The sequence below is a fragment of the Pseudonaja textilis genome, chromosome 3 (assembly GCF_049901715.1).
Source record: "Pseudonaja textilis isolate UNSWEBS1 chromosome 3, rPseTex1.2, whole genome shotgun sequence".
NCBI classification, from domain to species: domain Eukaryota; kingdom Metazoa; phylum Chordata; class Lepidosauria; order Squamata; family Elapidae; genus Pseudonaja; species Pseudonaja textilis.
Window position 1 is genome coordinate 52,045,244 of NC_141992.1, and position 27,207 is coordinate 52,072,450.

The window sequence follows — 27,207 nt, forward strand, 5'->3', positions numbered from 1 at the left end:
AGCCTGGAAGAGCCGAGACTGGAGCTCCTCCCAACCTGGACGCTCGAGACAGCTCTATGGAAAACGAACTAAGAAACTAAGATTGTTCAGTACCTGAACAAATGCCCCTGACTTAATTACAGCCCCCAGTTATAAGCAGACATTTAGAACAATGTATTTGCCACTGCAGTAGTTCAGAGGTGCTTCTATTATAGATCAGTATTTCTCAGCCTTATCAACTTTAAGATGTGTGGATTTCAGCTGGCAAAATTCCACAACAAAAGATGCCAAGCTTGAAAAATGCTGTCCTGGGTTATAGAAAGAAGCCAATTGAAGTTTAAGGTGACTGGGGATGCCTGAGATATTATGCCAGTTTGATATCTGGGAAGAGGGAAATCTTTCATTGTCCTTGGTTTCCAAACTAATGGTAGGATTTGGGTTAGATGAAACATAGGGTGTATATATACATATATACATACTTGTTTTCTGAGGTTCTCGCGGGTATTTGTATGTGGATCTCTGGTTGTTCGGGTTTTCTCCCGCGTAAGATTCGAAGTATCTAGGCAACGTTTCGATGAAGTCTCATTCATCATCTTCAGGCTTCTGTCTTCGGCTCTTGCTTCTCAGAGTGAAGTGAGATTGCAGCTGCTTCTTCCTTTTAACTGCTAGTGGGGGTGGGACTTGATTGGGTGGGGGCTTGGCTGTGTTCTGATTGGGTGGGGGTGTGTTCTCATTGGTAGTGGGTTTGGCTGTGTTCTAATTGGTTGGGGGGTTGGCCGTGTTCTGATTGGTTGGAGGCGTGTTCTGTTCAGGTGGGGGCTTGGTTGTGCTCAGGTTAGTCTTAGTTGCTGGGGGATTTGAGTTGGTGAGCTGTGATCTTGCTGTTTGGCTTCGAGTTCGTGGTCGTGCTGCATCTTCATAGTGGGTGTCGGTTTGCTTCATGTATGGCTCGGAGGGGTTTGAAGTGGGTAGTGATGCAGCTGCAGTGCATCTTCTGGTCCATGGTCGTGTCTCATCTTCTGAGTGGGTGTGAGTCTGTTTTCTACATGGAAGTGTGGTGGTGGCATCTTGTGTGGCTCTCATGGGTGTGGGTCTGGTGTCATTCTTCATGTTAGGTACTCGTCTGTTCATGAGGGCGGGTTTCCAAATGGCTGGAAGGCGGGAGGTGTCATCTCGTTTGTTCATGCTGCGTGGGCGTTTTTCTATCTCTATGGCTTCTCTGATTATTCTGCTGTTGAAGTGTTCGGTTTTGGCGATAGTTCTGGTATTTTTAAAGTCAATTTCATGTCCTGTGGCTTTGAGGTGTTGGACCAGGGAAGAGGTTGTTTCTTCTTTTTTTTTTTTTGATTGAGTTCTTATGTTCTTCAAGAAGAAGAATAAGTGCACGCATTGAAGAACATAAGAACTCAATCAAAAAAGAAGCCATAGAGATAGAAAAACACCCACACAGCATGAACAAACGAGATACTTCGAATCTTACGCGGGAGAAAACCCGAACAACCAAAGATCCATATATACATACGTACATACATACATATTACACACATACAGGGGCGGGGAGAGATGATGGTTGTGGTGGTATTAATGTCTATGAGATTGGAGTTATGAAGTTAGCACGTTTAGTACAAGGATGGGGGAATGCCTCAAATCAAAAGCAATTCTATAGAAGGAATAGAAAACTGCCTTAGATGGTAGGCATGATTGTTGGCGGTGAGTTTTGCTCTTAGTCTAACCAGATGGCTAAACATAAATACCTCCACTGTTAGAAGAGTGAAGGATATTTGTACTTGTTTTTCATATAAAGTCAGAGAGGGGGGAGAGTCCTTTCCTCGTATGAACTGAACCCAGCTGATCATTTGTTACCTCTTAATAAAAGTTAAACTAAATGTGTCTGTATTGAAGGTGGATATTTTTAAAATTGCAAATAGCAGTTGGTGGGTAGGAGGGACTGTCAAAGCAATTGTGATGGGGGAAATTGAAACCTTTCCTTCCCTGGAAAGATTCTGGAAAATACTTTGGTGAAGAAGAGGTGGGGAATTTGTGTTTAGGGCATCATGTTTTACTATTTCCTTAAATTTGCATTTAATGCTTGGTTCTTGCTAAGCTTAGGCTACAATGGAGTCTTCCTAGATCTGGTTATCTCTACAGTTCCCACAATTCCTGAATTCCATGGACCAGATCGGCAGAGACTTCTGATTCTAATCATCTGGAGGGTTCACATTGGGCAAGGCTGGCTTATACAAGTAACTAGATACATGTAGACACGAAAAGGTTTGCTCTGAGGACAATTCTGAGGCTCTATCAGTGGCATTTATAGAAGTCACAGATAATTCATCTCTTCTCATCTTAATAGAATAGGATGTTGGTGGAAAGTGAATGCCACACTGACAGGTTTAACCTTTTCTGAAGAAGTAAGAAGGTTCAAATATTAACCCTCTGGGGGAATCAATTTACTTTGTTTTCCTCCACAGACTTAGTCTCTGCTCAGGAACTAAAGGGGGTCAAGTCTATTAGGACTCAGAAAGGAGACCACCTGGGAATCCTAAGCAAAATTGATCTGTAGGCAAAATAGAGGAGGCACCCTTTCCCCACCAATCCCAAATCTGTGGAAAAAGCATTGGCGGTAGAAACCCATTGCTGCTAAGAAAAATACACGGTTAGATTTGTGAAGTCATTAGGAATTAAACTTGACTCAAGGGTGTTTTTATTTTCACTGCAGTCATAGATATTGTAACTGGGTTGTGAACCATGTTGCAGTTCAAGCAGGGATAGTATTCAGCAGGTTTTGACCAGTTCTGGAGAACCGGTAGTGGAAATTTTGAGAAGTTCAGAGAACCGGCAAATACCCACCTGACTGGCCCTGCCCCCATCTATTCTCTGCCTTCCGAGTCCCAGCTGATTGGCTGGGTCTTCTTTTGTTGCCCTGCACAGGAGAACAGAGCTGGAAAGCAGGTTAGTGGGGTGGGGAGGGATTGGATTTTGCAGTAACCTTCCCCCAGGAGTGGGATGGGAATAGAGATTTTACGGTATCCTTCCCCTGCCACGGTCACCAAGCCACGCTCACAGAACCGGTAGTAAAAAATTTGGAATCCCACCACTGAGTTCAAGATTAGATCCAGTCACCTGCCCCAAGTAGGATGCCGGCTAACATCGAGCTTAAAACTGCAGAAATTAGCCTCAGACCAACATACGGTGCCTCTGCCTTCCCAAAAATAACAGATGCTCAGCCTCATCCTTTGGGGGATTTGCTAAAAACATCCCATATTATTATTATTATTTTAAGCTCTGTGTTTTCCTGCTAACAGATGCATACTAAAAGTGACTCAGTTACTGTAATGAAGTTCAGCATCTCTACGTGGCAAGCACACCAACTCTATGGAAATTAGTTTTAATTATATATTGTGTTTAGCTACTTCTTCAATCAACAAAGTGTAAATATTTTGAATAAACATGGATTCTTTGATAAACAAAATGGTGAAGGAGAATGCGAGAGAGACAGAGAGCTCTGATATTGTTCTTGGGATCTATTGGGACCTATTGCAGCCACTCACCCCTCTCAGGAGCCCTATAGGTATCAATTTTGAACTACTTTATTAGAGCATATTCAACATCTTCTCTTTTTACCTTTCTTTTCTTTTTTTCTCTTTCACATTTACAACATCTTTTTTAAAAAGGTACTTACGTATGTAAAATATTTGAATAAAATCTATTTTAGAAAAAAATAAAAGCTATATGAAATACAATAAAAATCAAAGCTCATAACAATCACAACATTAAATGTATCTCTTTTAAAATATGAAGGCTTAAATTGCCTGAATTACACAAAAGAACTTAAAAATAGAATCAGTCTAGCAAATATACCTATGTGAGAGAATTGTTCCAAAACTTGGGTATATACCCCTATTATTAGCTCTCTCGTGTTCACATATTGGAATATCAACCTCTCTTTCAGCTTTATTAGGGTTAAGGTTAAATTTATAATAATGTAAGAAAGTTGTGTTTGACCCACCTTCCCCAAGAAAATGCTATCTAGGTATTCTCGAGCTAACATCCAACTCAGAAAATTACAGTCTTAACAAATCTGGAAGGCTGTTTAGTCAGGGTTTCTCAAACATGGCAACTTTAAAATGGATGGACTTCAACTCTCAGCCTGGCTGGGAAATTCTAGAAGTTGAAATCACATCTTAAAAGTTAACAAGTGTGAGAAACATCAGCTTAAGGAATACCATTCTAATATAAAGTACAAACACATCCGCGAATGTTTTTTAAAATGCACAAATCAGGTGAAGGGGAACCAAGTAAGTTGTTGGTGAGCATGTTGGCACCATGTAATATTTTAAGCACTGATAACCCTTGTATTGCAAACCGTGTCTGGGCATAGCAGGAAAGTGCATTCTACAACATGCAGGCAATTTTTTTCTTTGAAGGAAACTGACAGGATAACATTTTTACAGCACATAATAAATAACCCAGACCACATGTGTAAATAGTATGCCTGGTATATTTTCTTAACATATTTATATCCTGCTCTTGTTCCCGTTGATTTTACTTCCTTTCCTTTGCTCTTGAAATGGTCATAAAAGATAAGTGCTGCTATACTCCTATTACTGAGGCATCTGCCAGCGTAAATTATACAAGTAAAGTAGAGGGGATTCTAGCCTGTGCTGGAATATGATGGACTAAAGACCAACATGCTTTACCAGCACAATTAATTTTGAACTATTTGTGTGCCTCTTATTTCACAGCATTGCACATCATAGGGAAAAGCTAGATTTGTAGACTTCCCTTCAATATATATAGATACATATTGTCTTGCTTAAACCTGAGGAAGTTTCTACTTATGTTGACCAGGAATGCTAAAATCTGGTCTAGAAACCTGGACATTTAGTACAATGTTATAGGACTATATGATTGTTTTTGACATTCTGGCTTTATTTGACTAATTCATTGTCCCAGGAGCAGTTTGGTTCATGAATCAGCTGTTCTTGGAAACACTGTTTGCCCTCCAGCTGCAAATTACCTTAAATGCCAACCTCTTGCTGGCATTATCAGAACTACTGGAAAGCAGAGGGAGCAAAAAGCCTTTACTCAGTTTATTTTTATTTTGCTATACATTATATCCTACTTTCCCTTAAAGAACTCAGTATAACAAGTCCTGCCTCCAGTTTCCCCCCACTGCATCAAAACTGAGAGACTAGGTTAACACACATCAACCCAATATCACTCAGTAACCACAGTTAAGGGTGACTTGAACCCAAGTCTTCTCGTTCTTCATCAACATAGTTTATAAAACTACATCTAAGCAGTGTTAGGCAGTATCAGTTTTTATCTTGTGTTCTTTAACAGTAAATATTCTGCAGGATCGAATCTGGATCACCAGGACCAGAGGGCCAGTCTTCTGAGCTTTCAGTCTCATGCTGGAGCCCATCCTCAGGGAGCTTCTATCTCACCAAAATGTGCCCTTCTGGCATTCTGGTGAGATAGAAATTCCTGGAGGATGGGCTCCAGCATTGAGTCCAAAAGCTCAGAAAACTAATTCTCTGGTCCCGGTGATCCCGATTGGATCCTGCAACATTATCCTGGAACATGTATTTTTGCCTTCATTCGTGAGTGAATATCTTCCTTTCTGTGTAAGCATTTGTGTCATCCTTAAACATAATTCAGGTGACTACAGCCTGATGGACACATTGGACTTAATAGCAGAATTAGAGGCTGTCTTTTCATTCACATGGTTAAAGCTTAAGTTCTGTCCTGAATGTTTTTGAATGATTACTATCTGCTCTTTGCTCAGTTTTCTACTTTCTCTTTATTTCATCTGCAATGCTTTCTTTCATGGCTTTTTAGATGTTATCAGTTTAAAGCTGGTATCTCCTTTTAGCTTTCACCTAAATGTGGAACATTTCTTCCAAATGTGCCTGCTGGCTTGGCAGAGTTCTTGCTTTTTGGAAACAAATCAAACAACTTTGACTGCCGAGTTTGGAAATTCTGACATGCCGGAGGTGGCACAGATTTTTGATAATTGAAATATTATAAAAACAATAATTTGGCTGAAACTCAATCAATTAAATATTTTCTTGTTTTGCTTTGTTGTCTTTCGTTTCTTTCCTGAGCTAATTGGTGCATATTTTACCTGTTTCTACCTTCATGTGTATTATCTGCGGTGCTGCATATCTAGAAAGTGCTAGTATATCCAGCTTTAATAACTCAATCTTGTCCATTGCATGTAAAGTGCAAAAGAACCATGCTGTTCAAGGAAATGATTTTTGATAAGGAGGGAGGGAAATTTAACAAATCCTCCATGCACCCTCTTTCTTCTCTTCTGTTGATGTTGTTTCTTTTCACCTGCCAAGACTAAAATCTTTGTCCTGAAGCAGAAATAGGCAAACCGTGGCACTCAGCCCAATTTCTGAACTGTCTGTAAGTTATCAGATCTCTGAAAGAAGCCTCTCACCAGCCAGTGTGGCTATTTCTGAGCATGCTAGAAGTTGAAGTCAGCACATCTGAAAGTTACTCACTCTGGAGACTAAGAGATGAAAGAATTATTTCCTGCTCTTAAGCCTGGAAGGAGGCAATTGATGATGTTTGTAAGAGCATAAAACAAAGATATTTAATGGTAGATCTTATTTAAATCTATCCAGCCTAGCCTTCATCTCAGAATCAGTTTGGAGTGTGATAAAAATACTATTTCTTTTCAAGTCTTCTTGCTAATGGTCATAATGCTACTAGACTTGTCGCACTCATTTGGTTCCCTTTCCCTTTTCAGTTTGGCAGGACAGAAGTCATTGACAACACCTTGAACCCCGACTTTGTGCGGAAGTTCATCCTCGATTACTTTTTTGAAGAGAAGCAGAATTTGCGCTTTGATCTGTGAGTGACATATTTCTTGGTCTTCTAAAGAGTGAGCGTGTGAAGGGAAAACCAGTGTGCACCTATAGGACTTCTCCATTTGGCTGTATCCTGTAATTGGTGAGATTCTGTGAAGAATATGAAAGTGCTTTGCCTTAACAGGGGATGCACTGAGGGAAAAACAGTGATGTGAGATGAGATCTAAAGGGGGTTTCTTTATGCTGTTCTCAAAGGGCATCAATAATTCTATGCACATTAAAGGCAGAGTTTTCACTTTTCAGTAAGTTCCAAAATTTGTGAATATAATACATTACTTTCAAAAATTTATCTCCCCCCACCCATATTGTATTATAATTAGTATAGGGTTATGTTTCAACATCTGCATTATGCAAAGGCTGCATGTCAGAAGAAAGTTAAGACACTTACATGTGGGTTTATTTTACGCTGACATTAAACTTATATAATGTCAGTGTAAAATAGAACCAGATATAGGTGTCTTAACTTTCTTCTGAGGTGCTCCCCTTGCCTCACACAGATGTTGAAACATAACTCTTGCCAGACATCCTTTGGACCCTCTACTAGCCATAGGAAATATTCTGCTGTTTTATTATCCAATTATTGCATACTGATTTAACAATCAGTAAAATACTAGCTCATTGATTTCTTAAGACAGAATAGTCCAACTCATTAGTCTAAATCAGGGGTCTCAAACTCGTGGCCCATGGGCCAATTGTGGCCCGCAGGACGATATCCTGTGGCCCCCACCGTGATATGAAAGTATAATATTAGTGCGGCCCGCAGGGGGAATGGACCTCTGAAGGAAGTCCCGCCCGCCATTCCTCGTTGTGGCTTCTTCTCCACCCTGAACTTTAACAAGTCCAAGTACAGGTCCAGACTTACTGATGATCATCTTCAAGCCATACTGAGGGTCTCAAGTGCCTCCTCTCTTAAGCGAAATGTGGCTCAGATATGTGAGAGGAAGCGTTGTCAAGTCTCTGGCAGCAAGGAGTAAGCTGGAGAAGCCATGTTCTAAGGAACTGTTCATGATCTTCATTCAATGTTCCATTCATGTGTTCAGGACAGTTCATGTAATGGACATTTGAGGATATTTTTTTAACAACGTTTTTTGTGGAATCCCTTATGAGGCCCAGCCTCACCCAGCCTCTGCCTCCAGCGGCCCCCAGGTAAATTGAGTTTGAGACCCCTGGTCTAAATTGTCTCCAAATAAGCCCATATTTATCTAAATACATCATTTTAGTTATAAATATATAAACTATGGGTTTACCAATTTTGAGAACATTTCTAATAATATCAGTAGTTTAGGAGTTCTTTTGAGTTTATTTCTCACGCTTTTTCTCTTTCTTGGTTTCAAGTGATTTTTTTTCTTCTCCCCTAAGAGTTTGTTATTCATTCCCAACGCAGATCTTTCTTTCACAATGTTCCATCTCCACTCATTTGATACCTGAAATATTCTTAGATGTTTAGATAGAGGTCAATAGTGCCAACATCACATTAAATAAAAGTAAAGTAGAAGTATTAAAGGAAACACTCTTGATGAATTCCTCATAGTATTCTAATAGGTGAAGAAATAATTCCACTTGTGATAATCCTTGCAATGGGCTAGAGAACCAACTTTATTCCAATTTTTAAAATTTGAAAGGAAAACCAAAAACAGGTAGTCTCAGTTTACTACTACAACCAAGCCCAACATTTCTGTTGCTAAGCAAGATAGTTGTTGAAGTGAGTTTTGCTGCTTTCTTGCCACGGTTGTTAAGTGAATCTGGCTTCCCCATTGACTTTACTTGTCAGAGGGTCACAAAAGGTGATCGCATGACAATGTAACTGTCATAAATATGAACCAGTTTCCAAGCATCCAAATTTTGATCATGTAACCATGAGGATGCTGCAATGGTCATAAATGGGAAAAATGACTATAGGTCACTTTTTTTAGTGCCGTTGTAACTTTGGTCACTAAATGGTTGTAAGTCAAGGACTATATTGTATCAAAAACTTCCTTGGCATTCAATGAAACAAATGTCATCAAATCCAATATATCCAATTGTATATCTATTACATCCACCAATTATTGAATATTGTCTGTTGCTTGGCATCCTTTAGTGGAATCAGATTGTTCCAGATGAGGTCTCAAAGGTTGTATACCTTATAGCCGGGGGTTGGATGCGTCACGCGCTGGCCATGCCCATGCCTGGTTTAGTGAAGGGGGAAAAGTCCTGATATGTCATGTGACACTGCCATGACAACATGAGTTTGACACTCCTGCTATAGGCCAAAGATTGCCAATATTGTAGCATCCACTTTTAACAAAGGAAGTAATTTATACATTCTGTAGTATTGAGCTTACAGTAGCTTCAAAAGTTTAGTTATAAATAGAAGAGGAGAAAACTATACAAAAAATGGATTTTTATATTCATGTATTCAGCAACATAGGAAGGGAAAAAACAATAAATACCTTGCAGCTAACTTCTCAGATTTGGACTGTTACAAATGATGCCTTCCTAACTTGTGCAAAAATGCCTTGGTATTGTTTGAGTCTTAGTAAATATATGTGAACTATGACTGAAAGAGAATAGAAAGAATTTTATGGCAAATTGTTCTCCTTGCATGCTTGGAATGAACAAATAACTATCCCTTATTTTACCATCTAATAATATTTTATCTTAGTGTCCATTTGTCAATGATACTAGATGATAGTTAATATTTATTGTGTAATAATATTGAAAAATTTAACCACATTCATCATTATTTGCAGAAATGTTTCTATAAAGTACATTTCTCAATATTCTGTTTTCTACCTTAGTCCCCATAAGAGCTCCGAGTCTTCAGGGAAATTCCCAGTTCTAGCTACTTCATATAGAACAATGCTGGCTACATTACTCAGTCTAAATAAAGAAAGATTCGTCCCAGAACACATCCAATGCTCAGCTTCTGAAAGTTTCCCAGACTCAGAGTTCTCCAGGGAATATTTAGAAGGCATAATATATTTGTTAAATGAGTCACATATAATGGTATTTATAATAAACAGCATTTGATAATTAAAAAGATAATGGAATTATATGAAAAGTATTAAGTGTCTAGATAATTTGTTGTTAATATAGAATGGTAGCTCAGAAATTTCTCAACATCTATCAGGAGATAGGAGTGGAGGCCTCAGAAAAATGTTCTCCATTTTTTATCCTGCTCTTTCATCAGTCCCCAAGAGGAACAGGACCACTTCACAGGTTCATGAGAGAATTCACACTTAATGGCCCACCTAGGATAAAGGATTTAGGAGTTGGAGCATTTATATCCCAAGACCCTATCCAAATTAGGTGAGAAATGAAACCTCCCTGGGGGACATATTTGAGATCCTCCTAACCAACATGCTCAGATTGAAGAAGCTGCCTGGATAAGCTAAACATTTCAAACCTACAAGGAAAAAAGAGTTCAGTTGCCATGACTCTACTTGGATGACTGAGAATCTTTATCAGTATAAATCAGGGGATATTAACAGTTCTTACAGCATTCAACTTTTCAGTTTAACTTTTCAAAATTCAAGTATGAATTTAGTTTTCGATGTTAAGACATTCAGAAAAAAACATACATTTATTTGAAAAATATTTGTTTCAGCTTTAGGGTGAAGGATTAGGAGTAGTGCATTTGAATATAAAATACTACTAGAAAAATGAAGCTTCCTTAACATGTATACAGGTAGTCCTCAACTTACAACCATTTTTTTAATGAGTGTTCAAAGTTACGACAACACTGAAATTAGTGACTTATCAATGGGGAAACCAAATTCACTCAACATCCATGTTACTAACTTAATAACTTCAGTGATTCACTTAACAATTGTGGCAAGAAAAGTTGTAAAGTGGAGCAAAACTCACAACTGTCTTGCTTAGTAACAGAATGTTTGGCTTCCATTGTGGAGGTAAATCCAGGACTACCTATATTACAAACTTTGTCATATTCCATCAGCTGTACTCTTGTTTCCATTTATTTGATTTGCCATTTTCCCCTAATCTACTTTTTCCAGATGCATTAGACTTCAGCTGGCATAATAATCCAGCAATATTATCTTTTGGATTGTGGATATGGGAAATGAGGTGTACACACGATTGGAGAACACCATTTTAAAATAATGGACAGAAAAAGGATTCTGCTTTAACATCAAAAAGCTAAACTCAGAAACCCATGCAGAAGAATCAAAATCTTACTGTCCAACCCTGACTCTGTTTCCTTCTTCATAGATATTGTGCATTGTCCCTGTTGAGTAGGTTTTGCAAAAGAGAAATACCAAGATTCTACATGATTGAAATGCAGTGTGTGATCTCTGCTTCTTCTTCCCTGCAGTTATGATGTAGATTCCAAGAGTCCAGACCTGACCAAACATGTAAGCTAAGTACACATTTTCTTCTTCGTTTATATGTTCTTGAGATTCTTACTCTTTGACATAATTTTTGTTGCCTCATATTCATTTAATGCAGAGGTCTCCAAACTTGGCAACTTTAAGACTTGTGGACTTCAACTGCCAGAATTCTCCAGCCAGCATAGCTGGCTGGACAATTCTGGGAATTGTAGTCCACAAATCTTAAAGTTGCCAGGTTTGGGGACCCCTGATGTAATGCAATGAACCAGAATTGTAAAAAAAAAAAAAAAAAACCCTTGATTAATCACCCATATGATAGATGCTATGCAGGCTTTTACTTGCTGTACGTTTAATTGAGTGCTCAAATATGCCTAGATCACTCTGTGTTTTGTTTAGAATTGTGTGCAAATCAAAATCTCTGATTTGTTCTTCTCTTAAAAGCTAAGGTCTAAAACTATGTTTTTCTCTTAGCTTCTGATTCTGTTTTTCCAGAAATAAATAAATCAAGCCCTTGGTTCACATTTAATTCTAAATAAACAATGGACTGAGTTATCCAAGTTTCAAAATCCACTCCCATTATGAATGGAAGCCAAATGTGATTATGAATTGGGTATGAGCATGATACTTATTAAATTAAACTTCTTTACAGTTTTAGTTAACCATGTGAGGGTTCCCAATTTTGGATTAATCTATTTATCTATTATGCATTGGATAATAACAGCAATTGTGATTTAATGCAGTTAGCTAGGAATACTGGCAGAGATGTTTGCTATTGGTTGCTTCCAGACTCAGCTAAACTAAAGGTGCTAGGCTAGATTCCTAAAGAGTTACAATTGTTTCAGGTCCTGGAAGCATCACATATGCTTGAAGATGCCCCAATATCAATCAATTAATTAAGTATGAAATTATATAAAATGGCTGAAATATTGCAAAATGGACAAATAGTGAAAAGATTTTGCTAGAGATCTCCCTCAAGAATCCTAACATCATGGCCATCTTCCATTAAAAATGGGGAGAAAAATTCAAATTTCAACATTCTTGCTTCAAAATCTTTAAGAATTTATGTAAGAACAACAAACCAAAAGATGAATTTTTAAGAATTATTTTAATAGATTCATTTTAATATATTGTATTTAATTGTGGGGCATCACAAATACCATATACAGTACATGTACTGCAGGGACTTTTATGCTTATAGTATGGGGACTGAATCTGGGTCATTCAGAATGCAGCCAGTGTAGGGTAATCCATTGAATAAAGTTGTGAAATATTGCTAAAACTGCATTTTATTTCTGCCCATTCTGCACACACTTTGATTCATACTATTGCTTTATTCTGAATTATTATAATGTTTTACATTTCAAATAAGTGAAAAACTGCAAAAAGTATATAGTGAATCTCAGTTTTTATTTTTGCTAACTGCTTAAAGCATGTTTAAATAATTTTGGTAGGTATTCATTGTACGGTGTAGGCTTATGGGGTGACAACGTAAATTATAATAAATTGGCATGCTTTGAGGAAACAGATATAGTCAAGTTATGCTGGAGAAAAAAATAGCAGCCTATTTTTTTAATCTTCTGTTTTACTAACATTACTGGCAGATTTAATTTATGAGAATATGACAATCAAAATGATCTCAATTCTGCTTCATTCTGGATCTGCAGAACAGTATTAAGGATGCTAAAGGCTGAAGCACCTGTTACACCTGGACAGACACTGACTAGGCACTGAGCCTGATACATGATGTTCTTGTTCCATGCAATTATCCTGATGCTACTGTCTTTTCACCAGCCTGATTTTTTAAAATTCACCAATGTTTATAACTCAGTACATGTTAAAGCATGTACTATGACCAGATTCATAAATTCCTAGCCACTTAGTCCCAAACTTTTGTTGCAAAAACTGTAGAAAGAAGCTACATGAGTTGATTGAAGGACTGTCCTCTATAAATTAACCAGAGCAGAAGTTAAGTTTTTAATAATGTCTTGCCTTCAGTCTCTAAGAGCTTTAAAAAGAGGGGGAAACCCTGTAAGGAGGAGAAGTTTCATAACATTCATGTCTATTTCTTTCATCAGGATTTCCTTGGTCAAACATTCTGTACTCTGGGGGAGATTGTTGGATCACCAGGAAGTCGCTTGGAGAAGCCTTTGATGTGAGTCACTAGTCAATGCCAATTGTGATGTCATTAGTGGGACTTCAAGCTTCTTCTTCTTCTTCTTCTTCTTCTTCTTCTTCTTCTTCTTCTTCTTCTTCTTCTTCTTCTTCTTCTTCTTCTTCTTCTTCTCCTCCTCCTCCTCCTCCTCCTCCTCCTCCTCCTCCTCCTCCTCCTCCTCCTCCTCCTCCGCAGTGGCTCATTCTTATACCAAGCAATGTATAAAGCATACATTTTTAGATAAATCCTATGAAAGGGCAGTCTTCATTTCACAGAGATAGACTAATTTAACTTTGGGCAAAACCAGCAACTAGATATTAGCTTCTTTCTGGTCCCTGTTATTCTGTCTATGTCAGTTTTCCTCAACCTGATGCTCTCCTAGATGAGCATAGGTCACTGATGCACGGAGAAAAGCAAAATATCAATCCCATATGTCATAAATTCTTCTCAAGTTTGTGGAAGACCGTGTGTAATATTTTGTTCTAAACCTAAACACACTGAAAATAAAGTCACCAAAACAGTTTAGTCATACAAACATGTTTAAAAATAGTAAATACAAAAGTCTATTTTTATCTCTAGTGAATTTGGGTTCACCTCAGACAAGATCTATATCTTGAATCTTTTATCGTATTTCTTATATATGTAATTGGCATACTTTGTAACTTTTTAGATTCCTTCTCAAATGCATTAATATTCATCTCAAGGACATCTGCCTTTTACTGACTTTACCATCTGCATTAACTTGTTTTAGAACTAGCTCTGTTAGCTACTTTTTCTTCATTTTGTAGAGAAATATGATTTTTTTTTAATACAGTATAGCACTTCAGTTTTAAAATTATTTTTAGTTCTGAGTCTATAGGTCAAATGGATTCACAGCTAATTCCAGTTTCAATTTTTGGCACATTTTAAACTGTATACTGCCTCCTTCTGTGGCCAGAACATTAACAGGAAGCCTAGACTTATGATCTCCCAAAGAAAAGGAACAGAAGCATGAAAACGATGGCTGTGTAAATTACAACAAATTGCTCTTTGCAGTGACATCCAAATATGTTGAACGGTGGTTTATAGAATATATGGTTCCTTAACATAAAGGTAGTCCTTGTCTTAGGACCAGAATTGGAATTAGAATTTCCATTGCTAACCCAAGGTAGTTGTTAAGTGAGTTGCACCCAATTTTACAACCATTTTTTTCCACTGTTGTTAAGCAATTGTTAAGCGAATTGTACAGTCATTAAATGACTCTGGCTTCCCCCGTTGACTTTTCCTTCATGGAAGTTGGCTGGGAAGATCAGAAATGGTGATTATATGTCTCTGGACTGCTGCAGTCACCATAAATACATGCCAGTTACCAAGCACTTGAATTTTGAACATTGTTACCATTGTTATGCGATGGTCATAAGTGTAAGTCATGTTTTTCAGTGCCATTGTAACTTTGAAGCATTGCTATACAAATGGCTGTAAATTGAGAACTATTTGTAGTATTTTTAAATATGAGGCAGAAGTATGATGGAGCCATTTTCTGGGGGGAAAAATGTAAAGAAAAGTCAGTTCTCCTGCTACAGGTAATCTGGATTGCAGACCACATCTTTAAAATACAGGCATTATTCTGAAGCAAGCCTGAAGTTCTATCTAGAGTAGCCTTAAGCAATTTACTTTTGCTGTTTGTTTTGCTTATTCTGATGTTTTGTTTTGATTGCACTCCTGATGCTTCTCTTTGGTTTCACTGCTTGCTGGAGTTTGGGATTTATTTTTAGATTTGATTGGTTTTACTGTGGATCCTTTTTAATTTGTTTTGCAAATTGGGAGCTGTTAGATTTGAAGGACAGTCAAGACTCTGCTTAACAAATAAATATAATAGAACATTCTGAACACATAGCATTCTGCATTTGTTATCTATTGCTACCATGCATCCTATCAACGTGCTGCAGTGGTTAAAGATCATCTTCACTGGATGGAATTTTTCCTATTGTACCATCCTCTGTAAAGTTTAAGAATTTGAACTCAGAATCCCTTAGGAAAACAGGACACAGCAAGGCCTGCAGAGATTTTAGACCACATATTCCACATTCGACCGTGTCTTCTGGGGTTGACCACATATAGGGAGCAATCTGTTGCCAGCTCAGATTTGTCATTATGATTCATAGTACCAATATGTTGGGTCAAAGCCACTAGTATTTTTAGGAGAAGCAAAATGGGCTCAGTGACATCCAAGACAAACCATAGCAATGCCAAAATTACATCCTGATGTTTTATGCAACTACTCAGTTTACAGCATTTGTATAATGATTTTGTTATTGACACATTATCATTTGCTGCTCTGCTGTTCTCCACTCAGCATCCTTGAGGAAGATCCCAACTTCTTGTACTGGGCTAAGTCAAATCTCATCAAATCCTTGCTGAGAAGATGATATTAAGAGTGCAAAACATCACTAATACAGCAGTGCACATGCAGTTTCCAGGCCCAGAAAATAACATCTTTTTCCTCATTGTCTGAAAACAGTTCCAGAGCTTCCGGAAGGAACCAGGTGCCAACGCTCCTCTTGCAATTGCCAGCCATAATTGGAAAGGAGAGAGAGATATATATATAGTGAAAAAGAGAAGCTCTCTCTACTGTCTTTTGAGAAGCAGCTTATTAATTCAGATGCACCATGGGAGGGTAAATGCAAGGTGCAAAGCAGCATGTACAAGTGGTGGGGGCGGTACAGAAGCCCACTGTGGAATTAATTATCATTGCTGTTGGAAACAAGCCAAAGCCCAAGGCTGCTCCCCAGAGAAGCAGCAGATAGAAAGTGGGGGGGGGGGACATAAAGAGAGGCAAAGAGCTCGGGATTCTGAACACAATAAATACTGCGGAAAGAAGTTCACAAAAATGGGCTTTGTTACATACAAGTATCAAAAACGTTTACACATGAAAGATCGGGTGTGAAAATGAGCTGTATTAACATTAAGTCCTGATGGGTGTTAAGAATATATTTTTTTTATTAAGGGATTTGTTTCAGAACTTTTTGGAAGCCTGCTCAAAATACTGTATATTGTCTTGCTGCTCACCTAAGTCGTGCAGGTGAGCTGTAGGACATGGGGCTCCAAGCAGTTTTCTCTAAAGCATAGAGCAGGGGTGTCCAACCTTGGCAACTTTAAGACTTGTGGACTTCAGCTTTGCTGGCTGAGGAATTCTGGGAGTTGAAGTCCACAAATCTTAAAGTTGCCAAGGTTGGACACCCCTGGCATAGAGGTCCCTTTTATCAAGAATTGATTTTCCTGAAGTCCTTCAGAATGTAATAATTAGTTCAGATCTCCAGACTATTTCACACCCTCATCAATGCAAGGTAGACTTTTCCTTCCAGTAGTGCCTAAGCATGTCCCACACTTCTTTGGGAAGTTGTTCCAAATGTTTTGGACTCTCCAGTGTCCTCAGATTATTATCAAGCTTTAGTTCCAACACAATTAGCTGGCTGCCAGGTAGAAATGAATAGTACAAATGAAAGTTACGGGAAGGAGGAATACATTTGGTGAGCAATATGGCACATGTATAGGATAGATGCAAATATAAATTTTGGAAATGGACCATCACCGGATGATTCCTCTTTATAGATTCATTCTCATAATCCAAACTCTCTTAAGAACCAAAGCTGGAGACCAGTAGCTGGTAGCTACTGAAACTAAACTATCCATTCTGTCCATTCTATTATTTTACAAACTGTGTTCTGGTAGAGGCACAGTTTGCAAAATAATAACAATTACACATGTAAAAAAATTAATCAAATGTGCAAATGAACATATATCAAATAAAACTTAGTTTTTGTTGGCTCATGGATATTCTTATGGAGTGTCACTCCTAAGTTATCCACTTGTAGGAATATAGTACATGCTGATTTATGGTTGTGTCATCCTGAATCTAAGCTGAAAATAACTATGCCAGTCAATGCTATACACTGATCTCAGCCTAGATGTCATACTGTGGCATCTGCATACAATATTCATTTGTTACACTTAAAAAAAAAAACTACCCAGTTATGGATATATCTTAGTGGATTACCTAAGCAATTGCTCTCAGGGGTTCCCAAAGTCAATTTAGTATATTAAATTAGGATAATAAAAACCATCAGCCATAGAGGTCCACCAGAAGCCATTAGACTCTCCTTAGATGACTGGGATCAGTTATTCTCTCTCAGACCAAGCTACTTCACTGAGTTGCTATTACGAGAGAAAAATAAAGTTAGTTAAATAACAATTTTATCAATTCAGCTCGAAGCCAGGCACTTTAGCAACTTTACATATAGGAAAAAATGTGTAGTTGACCAAAAGACTAATTTTATAACAGAAGAGAGAAAAAAAATCCAACTTGTAGAAACTCCACAATTATAGTTTCCAAAGGTCTGGGCAAACAGCCAAGTTTTTAATGATTTTTCAAAAGGGTGAGAAATGTATGGCTCTCTGGGGGAGGTGGAGTTTGCAGGTGTCGCAACAGAGAAAACATTCCTCCTGAGTTCTGTAAGATGACACTGTTTAATCAATGGAACCTGGAGCACATTTGCTATCTCACTGGATAGCCCGAATTAATCAGAAATAAGTGATCCCTCAGAAAGACAGGAGTTCTGCCATGATAATTACCCAGAAGCCAACTGATAATCAGTGCAGCTCATGGAGAACTGGACTCACATGAGCACAATGCAATATTCCCATTGCCATCCACACTGCCAAATTCTGAACCAGCTGTAGCTTCTGGATGATATTCAATGCAGCCCCATGTAGTGCATGTTACAGTTATCCAATCATGAGGTGACCAGGGCTTGAGTGTCTGTCTAAAGGGCAGTATACCCTTTTACAAATCTAAAAAAGAAAAAAATAGGTGAGTCAGCTGAGTCACCTGTAGAATGTGGTATCATCTGGAATTTGTTGCTGTAGCCTGAAGTCTTCCTTGACTGTTTCTTTGGAGTAATACTGCTCCCACTACCATGTCACTGGTGTCTGCTTGGATGACGAAGGGTTGTTTGGGGTCAGGATGCTTCAGCACTGGTTCTTTTGCAAACAGTTGTTTGAGTGTTTCAAATGCCTTTTGACGGGTTAGGTCCCACTGTAAGGGTTGTCCTGGGCAGAGTCTCGTATCTGGGTTACTGAATCTCAAATGAGGGCATAGAGATGCACCCAAAATACAAGCTGTCCTAGGCTGGCAGCCCCCTCGCCTTCAGTCTGTGGCCTCTTGAAGTCTCTCATGCATAGGAATGACTTGTGGATCCTAATGAATAGATGACATTAGAAGCCGCCTTCCAAGGAACCAGTGTAGACTAATGTTCTTTACTTCCCAGTTCATAGGGTCCAATCAGTCTGATCTCAGCATAGACTCCTTGATTGCTCCACAAGAGCCGTAGCTGGGAGGTTGAGGTTTCTCAAAGCAAAATCACAACAGTATTGATATAATAAGAAGCATAGATGGGAGCAAAAGAGCTGACTCTACATCGTCACAACTTATGTTCTGTTTGGATTTCCTGGAGGTGTGAGCAGGTCTTTCAAGCACAGCTGCAACCCTAGCATTTTCTCCTGTCAGTGCTCCTGCTCCCTCATGTTTCACTTCAAGGACCTGGCATAATAAAATTGGACAATTTGGAGGACCTGGGTAGCCTGTGAAGACGTGCTTGGGCCTCTGGTTCCAAACACCTGTCTGCTGCTTGCTTCAGTAAAGCTGAGAGGGCATCACAGGACAAGGATGTCAGTGTGCCAATTTACAACTCCATCACAGAAGTCCCATAGACTTGGGAAGGTGAAGTTCCATCCTCCTTAGGGGAAAAACAATCATGTGCACTTTTCTGGGTTGCAGTTAATTATTATCATTTAAGAATTAAGAGGCTTTGGAATTAGGAGGCTGCTCAGCTTCTGGCTGAACAGGATGTTTCGTATTAGCTCAGAAGCTCAGAACATCTTGGCAAAAGAAACTGGATGACCTGGAGATCTTTTACTTATTGTGGGTGTACGCTGGTTCTCAGTGAATTTTATTTTTTCATTTGTCCCTCCCTCTGACAACAACAGAAAACATGCTGGTAGTGAAAATGGCATTCTCCCCCTAGAATTATGTTTCTCATTATAATTCCAACGCGCTTTACTAATAAAATGGTGCCCTGAAGGCAGCAGTATGGTTAAATATGGTTTGGGCTAAGTTAATTCAAGATTATTTCCTCATAAGATGATTATTTTTAAATTTTCTTTTTTTCAATCAATTTTTCTTTTGAAAACACGGGGCAAATGCTCCAATCTCCTTCAGCCATCCCTTAAATTTATCCATCCAACTGTTCATTTTTCTCCATCCCCCTCTCTTTCACACACAACATATACATACAAAACACAACTTCTCTGCAGAACAGTTATTTGTTATGGGAACCTCAAGTTTCATTATGCAGATAATTCTTCACAGCTACCCTTGGTTATTAGCTGATTGCTGCCCTGTGCAATGTTCAGGCCCACTGAATTTAGATGTGGTAGTGAAAGAATGCTACCTCCCATCATTAAAAGGGAAAGAAGCCGTATTCATGAAGGCTACAAAAGGGCCATGTAGGATGGGAGCACAGTTCAGCCTCAGGGCTAATTTTGCAGGATGTCTTGAAGATGAGGGCAGACATGGAATCAATCTGTCAGCTCCTGTTTAGATAATCAGAAAAGGGGAGAGAATTCTGGTTGCTTCTGTAGCTGGTTCCCATATGAAATATGATGATGTGGGATCTCCTTCGTTAGCTCTTTCTAGCGCAGACATTTAGATTCTTTGTATTTTCTCTGTTCCAATTGGCTGTGGGTGCTCTGGAGAATATTTTTCCCATGTGCTTGCTCCACAATAGCAGTAGCACTGCTTCCATACTAGCAATAGCACTTAGACTGATATATCACTCCATAATGCTTTTACAGCATTTTCTAAGCGGTTTACAATGTCAGTATCTTGATCCTAACAATCTGGCTCTTCATTTTATCAACCTTGGAAGGATGAAAGGCTGAGTCAACCTTGAGTCAATCAAGATCGAACTCCAGACAGGCAGAGTTAGCCTGCAATACTGCATTCTGACCACTGAACCACCAGGGTTTCAATACCTATTTTGCATAGGGAGGCCTCCCTTGAAAAGCTGAACTGTGTATGTGTGTGTGCGGGGGGCGTTCTTACATTTTTCAAGGGTTCTTTTAACAATGGTCAAAATGGCCATCTATCACTGTGACCAAAATGAGGAAAGGGCATGAAATTCAGAGAATGATTTCTTAAACAATCTCTTTATGTATAAGAGAGAAATAGCTGAAGGAAGCAATCCTTAATCCTGTGCTGACTCAATAAAAAAGTGGAGCAAGCAGGGAAAATTCCATTTACAATAAGGAATAATTATTCTTTGCTATCCCTGCCAGCTTACTTCCACAGTGATGGGGTGCTGATTTTATGTGACCCTTTGTATGGTGACTCTTTGACATTTGAAAGCATTCAGTGCATTATCTTTGTTCCAGTTTGCTGATCTGCAAAAAGGCAAGCTGTGACTGATTTCCTCTGTCTTAAATTCAAGTTGTCCTTTCAGTCCATGAAAAAGGAAGCCTGAGAAGATTCTGGCCAACCATTTGCACATAGCTTATCTTGATTGCACCTGAAATTGGTTTTTTTTTTAATACATCTTCTGCAAATATGTTTCTTTTCTTTTCTTTCCCGTCTTCTACAGTTAGCCATTTCCGTGTTTTAGTGATTCAGAACCTGTCCCTTCCTTCTTCCCTGAGCCCAGTTCTGCAGGAAATCTGACTATACTGAAGATAAGCTTCTTTGGTCCTGCTCCTGCATGTACAATTCACCAGATCCTTAATATCAGAGGTGGTCTTCAGCAGATTCTAACCAGTTCTGGAGAACCGGTAGCGGAAATTTTGAGTAGTTCAGAGAATTGGCAAATACCACCTCTGACTGGCCCTGCCCCCATCTATTCTCTGCCTCCCGAGTCCCAGCTGATTGGCTGGGTCTTCTTTTGTTGCCCTGCACAGGAGAACGGAGCAGGAAAGCAGGTTAGTGGGGTGGGGAGGGAATGGGATTTTGCAGTATCCTTCCCCTGGAGTGGGGAGGGAATGGAGATTTTTCAGTACCCTTCCCCTGCCACGCCCATCAAGCCACACCCACCAAGCCACGCCCACAGAACCGGTTGTAAAAAATTTTTTGAATCCCACCACTGCTTAATATGTACAAATTTGCAACAATCCAGGCAGAATTTGCTTTCCCAAATAGACTCATTAATCCCAGTGTCGGGCAACTTTCTGTAGTCTTGCTGGGTGACTATGGGGGTGGTGGTGGTGTTGAAGTTCAACCCACTTGGAGGGCATCTGTTTGAGGAAGGCTGGTGTGGGTAATTGGGGAGATGTTCAGTAGAGCAGTCATTTTCTCAGCAGTTCCTTCAGTGCTACCGAAGACTAATTGGTTTGAGCCTTATGAGTTAATGGCAAGGTCTGGATAAATTTTCAGTTTTTGCTAGAGAAATGGCAGCTGGCAAAGCCATGTCCTTTGTCTCTGCAATTTGTTAGTCAGTGCTCTCCAGCTGGTAGGAGAAAGGTTGCCACGCTTCACTGTCAAGTAACTGCAGCTAGGGCAATCTGTCATCTCTGCTCGTTTGCCACTGTCGTTACTCAGGCAGCCTGGTGATCACAATCTTAATAAGCCTCTCTGGGGCTCAGTAACAGGAACTAGCCTTGGTGAATTTGCTCCCATATTGCTAAATAAGGGAATGGTATTATATGGGGGAAGCCTCGCTGCTTATTTTGCAGAGTCCCGCCTACCAGTCATTGTGGTCTCTGAGATACATCTAACCTGAGTTCCTGATTGCTGGGCTCAGAATCCGGGAACAACACTGAATGCACTCTGATTTGTGGACTTCAGCGTCTGAAATTTTCTATAGACAGCATTGCCATTGGAATAGTTTCCTGGAATTGAAGTCCCCACATTTGAAAGATGTCCAAGTTGGAGAAGATTTAGGCAAAAATTAATGATATGTCTCAACAAACCATAGCTTTTGCTAAGTAAACCTTTAGAACATTTATAGAGAAGGGATTGCTTCTACTGTTCTCCACCTCATTGCCCCACTGGAAGTAGGATGGGAAGAACATGTGGACTTAAAGCTTACAAAGTTTTGATTCAGAGCATGTCCCCAATTTGGTGTTATCCAGATGTGTTGGAATTCAGTACTTCCACTGGTCTGGTGGGCTGGGAATTCTGGAACTTATAAATCAGCACATTTGAAGGAGAAGGCGTCAGTTGGTAAGGCCTGTTTGACATGATGTGTAAAATAAGCAGTAGTGATGCTTGATGGTACCATCCCTGCATAGCCTCAGACTTTGAAACTGCAAAGGGGGGTGGGAGGAAACAATGAGTATTAGGTTATGCCATTGAAGGAGCAGAATGAAAGAGGAAGGGGAAAAATAAAACAGCTGGATAGTTTTGCAGATTGCATGAAAACTTTGAGACTAGGGAGATCCAAATTCAAGTCTGCCCTTAGCTATGGAAGTTCATTAAGTGACTTTGGGACAGGTATTATCTCAGCTTAGCCTACCTTAAAGGGTTGCTATTGTGGGTGTAAAGTTGGGGAAGGAGAAGTACTATGTCTGTCCTGAGCTCCTGGAGAAAGCACAGCTTATGAATATAATAAACCTGAAGGCATAGGTTCCTAGTAGCTAGCTGCAGAGACTGCCACCTAGCAGGTGGTACCTATCTACTAGTACCTCATACCTATTGATTAAATTGACCATTAGAAGAAAACAATGGTTTAATCCGTTCTAGTCCGATAGTATTTGCTGAACCAATCCTGGAAATGAATAAAAGAAATGGAAGACAATTCCAATGACAGTAGAAACTACTTTTTTCCCCAGTTGTCTCCCATTCGACTGAATATATGAGCAGAGGCAGCCAGAAAGAAGCGTCTTCAATTGTTGAACCTTCCAGGAGAGGAGAAGGAGGAGGAGGAGGAAGAAACCTCAGTCAAGTTCTATAAATATTGTCAAGGGAACTGTATCAATGAAAGAAGGGAATTAGTCACAGTCTCTGTAGCTATGGCCCCATGCCAAGGAAATTTAGAAGGTATCATTGTTGCTCCCAGGGGAGATGCTGGAGGGGAAAATTCAGACCCCATTGTAGTGATTATCTTTTCCCGTATACATAAGGACTAGAGGTGCTGCTTGCAAGGATTTTTATGGTGCAATTGACATGCCTTGCAAAAATTTTGTTGGGGAGATGGAAGTGCCATTACAGCATCTAATCTACTTTTTCTTCTGTAAGAAATTCATCAAAGAGAGGAATACAGAATAGCTGAATGGTATAATGTGACCGGCAACATTAAGTGCCTGCTGTGTGCAAAATGCCCAGCATTGCTAAACTTACATTCTAGAACTGAGACCTTTTATCAAGGTCATGCAATACAGGGTTGTGTATTAAGCATTGGCAGGCATGCAGATTCTACAATTATCATATCTCTGTGCTGCACATGACCTCAGGGGATCTTTGTAAAGAAGGAGAATCTGGAAGGGTGAGTGCTCATGAACAAATACAGGTCTCAGGGCACCATGGCCAGAAGAGTCTCCTTTCTCATCCATTGTATAACTCCATACTGGGAGGTGTTACTGATCCAATAAGGGAACTTCACTTCTGGATTTATGTTGTAGTTGATGACTTCAGCTTGTGTTCAAGCAACATACTCAAATCTTACTGGAATTTCTGTTTATCCTTTCAGAGGCTCATGTTATTTGTTATAAAATGTTTTTTTTATCAATTTTTGCAGTTCTGTATCACTCGCTTTACAATTTCAGTTACTTGCACTGAATTGAGTCTTTGATGTATGCTGCTTGATATTGGTTTATTCAATAGCATAATCACAAACTAGCTAAACGTTTTAGCCTGGGATGTCACAAAAATTTTAGCCTGGGATATTAAATGAATCTAGTTAGTTGATGGCTTCTTGAGCCATATAGACTGAGAAAATGTTTCACACATGCGCACTGCATTAATTTACACAGTGACAAGCTCAGACTGCCCTTAAAAGTGGAATGTTGCATTGAATCCCTTAACCAAGCTCACATCCAAAGTTGCTAATGACAATCATCAGTAAATGTGATTAGTTTTATAACAAAAAACATAGGCACAATGCAGCTGACAGACTCAAGAGTCATAAGGAAGTTAAATGTAAAAATGTCAAACACTTTTCAAGCCAAGATAGATGGGGTAGAAGAGTTTTAAGTGGTCATCAAGGATAGGGCATGGATGGTTTCTGGAAATAAGAAACATCACAATTAAGCAGATGTTTCTTACTTTCCTATTCCAATGAATCTCAGTGAAGTCAATGTGTAGTGAAGATGTTGCCAAAGAATACAGGTGTTTATGTTTGTATTTCATCTGGGAATATTTATGAATGGGGATTATTAGACACCATCAGGTTCACTAACTCACTTTTTTTACCCTTTTGATTAGAGAAGTTCGCATCTGACAAATCAAAGTATGATTTTTTAAAATTTCTAAGATGTCTCTGATCCTGCAAAATTCCTATAGATATTCTTGGGAAATAAAAATGGTGGATAGCCAAACCTTAATACTTTGGAAGGAAGGTGGCAGGAAGTATTTTTTGGGGGGTGGGGGGGGCGGAATGGAAGAAGATGATAAGATATATACTGAGTACAGGTATTCCTCAAGTGACAACAATTCGTTTAGTGACTTTTCAAAGTTACAATGGCATTTATAAAAATTACTTATGACCATTTTTCACACTGATAACCATTGCAGCATCCCCACGGCCGTGTGATTTATATTCAGATGCTTGACAACTGATTTACATTTGTGATGGTTGCCGTGTCCCAGGGTCGTGTCATCATCTTTTGCAACCTTCTGACAGGCAAAATCAGTGGGGAAACCAGATTCTCTTACCAGCCACGTTACTGATTTAACTAATTCACCTAACAAATGTGGCAAGAAAAATGAAAAAAATGGGGCAAAACTCACTTTCAAATTTCTCACTTAGCAACATAAATTTTGGGCTCAGTAATGGTTGTAGCTTGTAAGTTGAGGACTACCTGTAATTCACATTTGATAATTCACCGTTTTGCAACTGCCATTTTAGGAGAGCACCCATGACAGGCTCTTCAGAAATGCCTATTGGTTCAAAAGAAGCTGACAATCTCTGGTTTATAGTGTTGAATTATATGTGATTTTATTGCTGAATGTCTTTAGTGCTCTGTGCAAAATGAGAAAACAAACCAGCCTTGGGTTATGATAATGTATTAGTTGAGAATGGGGGAAAAATCATGCAAGGTGTTGTGGAGTGAAAAGAGCAAAAGTGGTATTTGTGGAACTTAATGCTGCTTTTTTGTTTTGTTCTCATATACTGTGTTTCATGTTCATTTTGCATTTGTATATTAACATATTTAACTGTGTTCGCCCCCCAGAATGACTTATGTGGTATATGGAGCCATATATATTGAATAACATAACTACATTATCATTTTAAGTCTGTTTTATTCTTTTTTTTCAGAATGGGAGCATTTACATTACATTCCAAAACTGGGAAGCCTATGCCATCTGTCTCCAATGGGTAAGTCATATTTAAGCTCTCCTACAGATTAGAAAAGAGCGAAGAATTGGTGCATTCCACCTCTTCAAAGTATCAATATAAACTGTGTGAGGAAGTAAAGCCTTTCTTACTGAATTATGAGATATCCACTTAATTTTTTTTTTATAAAAATTCCTACAGTGGTATCCTGAGCCTAGTCCACAATAGCTCTGATTTGATCTTGGCAAGCTCAGCCTATTATTGTTGGCTCTTTCTATCATTCTTGTTGTTTTTAGTGAGAACTCAACAACTCTTGTCTCATTTGTGCTCATAACACAATTAATAAATCACGAGAGAAGGGAGAGGAGGAAGGCACACCTCACCATTTAATATTCAAATCAGGTAATGTTAAATCTGTTGAGCTTCTTCTCCTTCCAGAATACATAATGTCCAGTGTGGATCTTGATTGAGCAAGGATCTTGAATATTGAGTCATCAGTATTTAAAGATGTATGTTCACAAAGTCATCTGAATAGTCGCATATATTTGGCAAATAAATGGATTGTTTCGGTCCGTCACCGAAGAAGCCCAAACCAGAAGTCCAAATAAATGGACTGTTAAGCATGTGGCCAATTCTAGATATGTGTTGTCTAAAAAAACATTCAGAGGTGAGAGTTTTTTCCAGACAATAACATTAACAAAATATCTTCTAAGCTTGATTTAGAATTCCTTGTGGTCTTGAATTGCTCTTCTTTTATTAAATCTGCAATAGAAAGCTGAAATACAGTAAATAAACATGGACATCTCTTGAATCTTTCTTCTAAGGAAAAAGCCAGGTATGGGCTACTGGGAGGTCTACAACAACTCACCGTGGCCAACTCACCATGGGGCAACTTGCCATGGCCAACTTGTCACTGATAAACTCATTGCAGACAAGAGTTACACTACTGTTGAAGAAATAGTGGATCAGAATCATTTAAAAAAAGATGGCAAAGGAGGGACAAAATAAAATGTGAAATGATGAAAATTAAAATGTTTTAGTTATTTTAAATAATTAAATTGAATTGTTTAATTGTCATGCAATGAGTTGTCCCATGGCAAGTTGGTCATGGCAAGTTGTCCTGTGCTGAGCTGGCTGTGGTGAATTGGCCATGAATTATCCCATTCCGACTGGAAGTCACCCCTGCTGATATGTGTGGACAGGCTAACTGATACTGGCTTCCCTTCAAATACATAATATGTCCAACTACAACCCTACAACTGCATGACAGTGTTTTCTATGATATGGAAATATAAGACAAGTTTAGCACACACACACACACACACACACACACACACAACCAC

The 27,207-nt window shown here is 39.0% G+C and overlaps 1 protein-coding gene across 3 annotated transcripts in view; it reads left to right on the plus strand.

The window, feature by feature from the left end:
• Positions 1-27,207, plus strand: part of CPNE5 (copine 5) — a 128,719-nt gene that overhangs the window by 45,558 nt on the left and 55,954 nt on the right. For all 3 annotated transcript variants that reach the window (XM_026716917.2, XM_087929726.1, XM_087929725.1), the window contains exons 4-7: positions 6,743-6,846; positions 11,179-11,218; positions 13,270-13,346; positions 25,847-25,906. In XM_026716917.2, the coding sequence (XP_026572702.1) occupies positions 6,743-6,846; positions 11,179-11,218; positions 13,270-13,346; positions 25,847-25,906 (281 nt within the window). The remainder of the gene's footprint in view (positions 1-6,742; positions 6,847-11,178; positions 11,219-13,269; positions 13,347-25,846; positions 25,907-27,207) is intronic.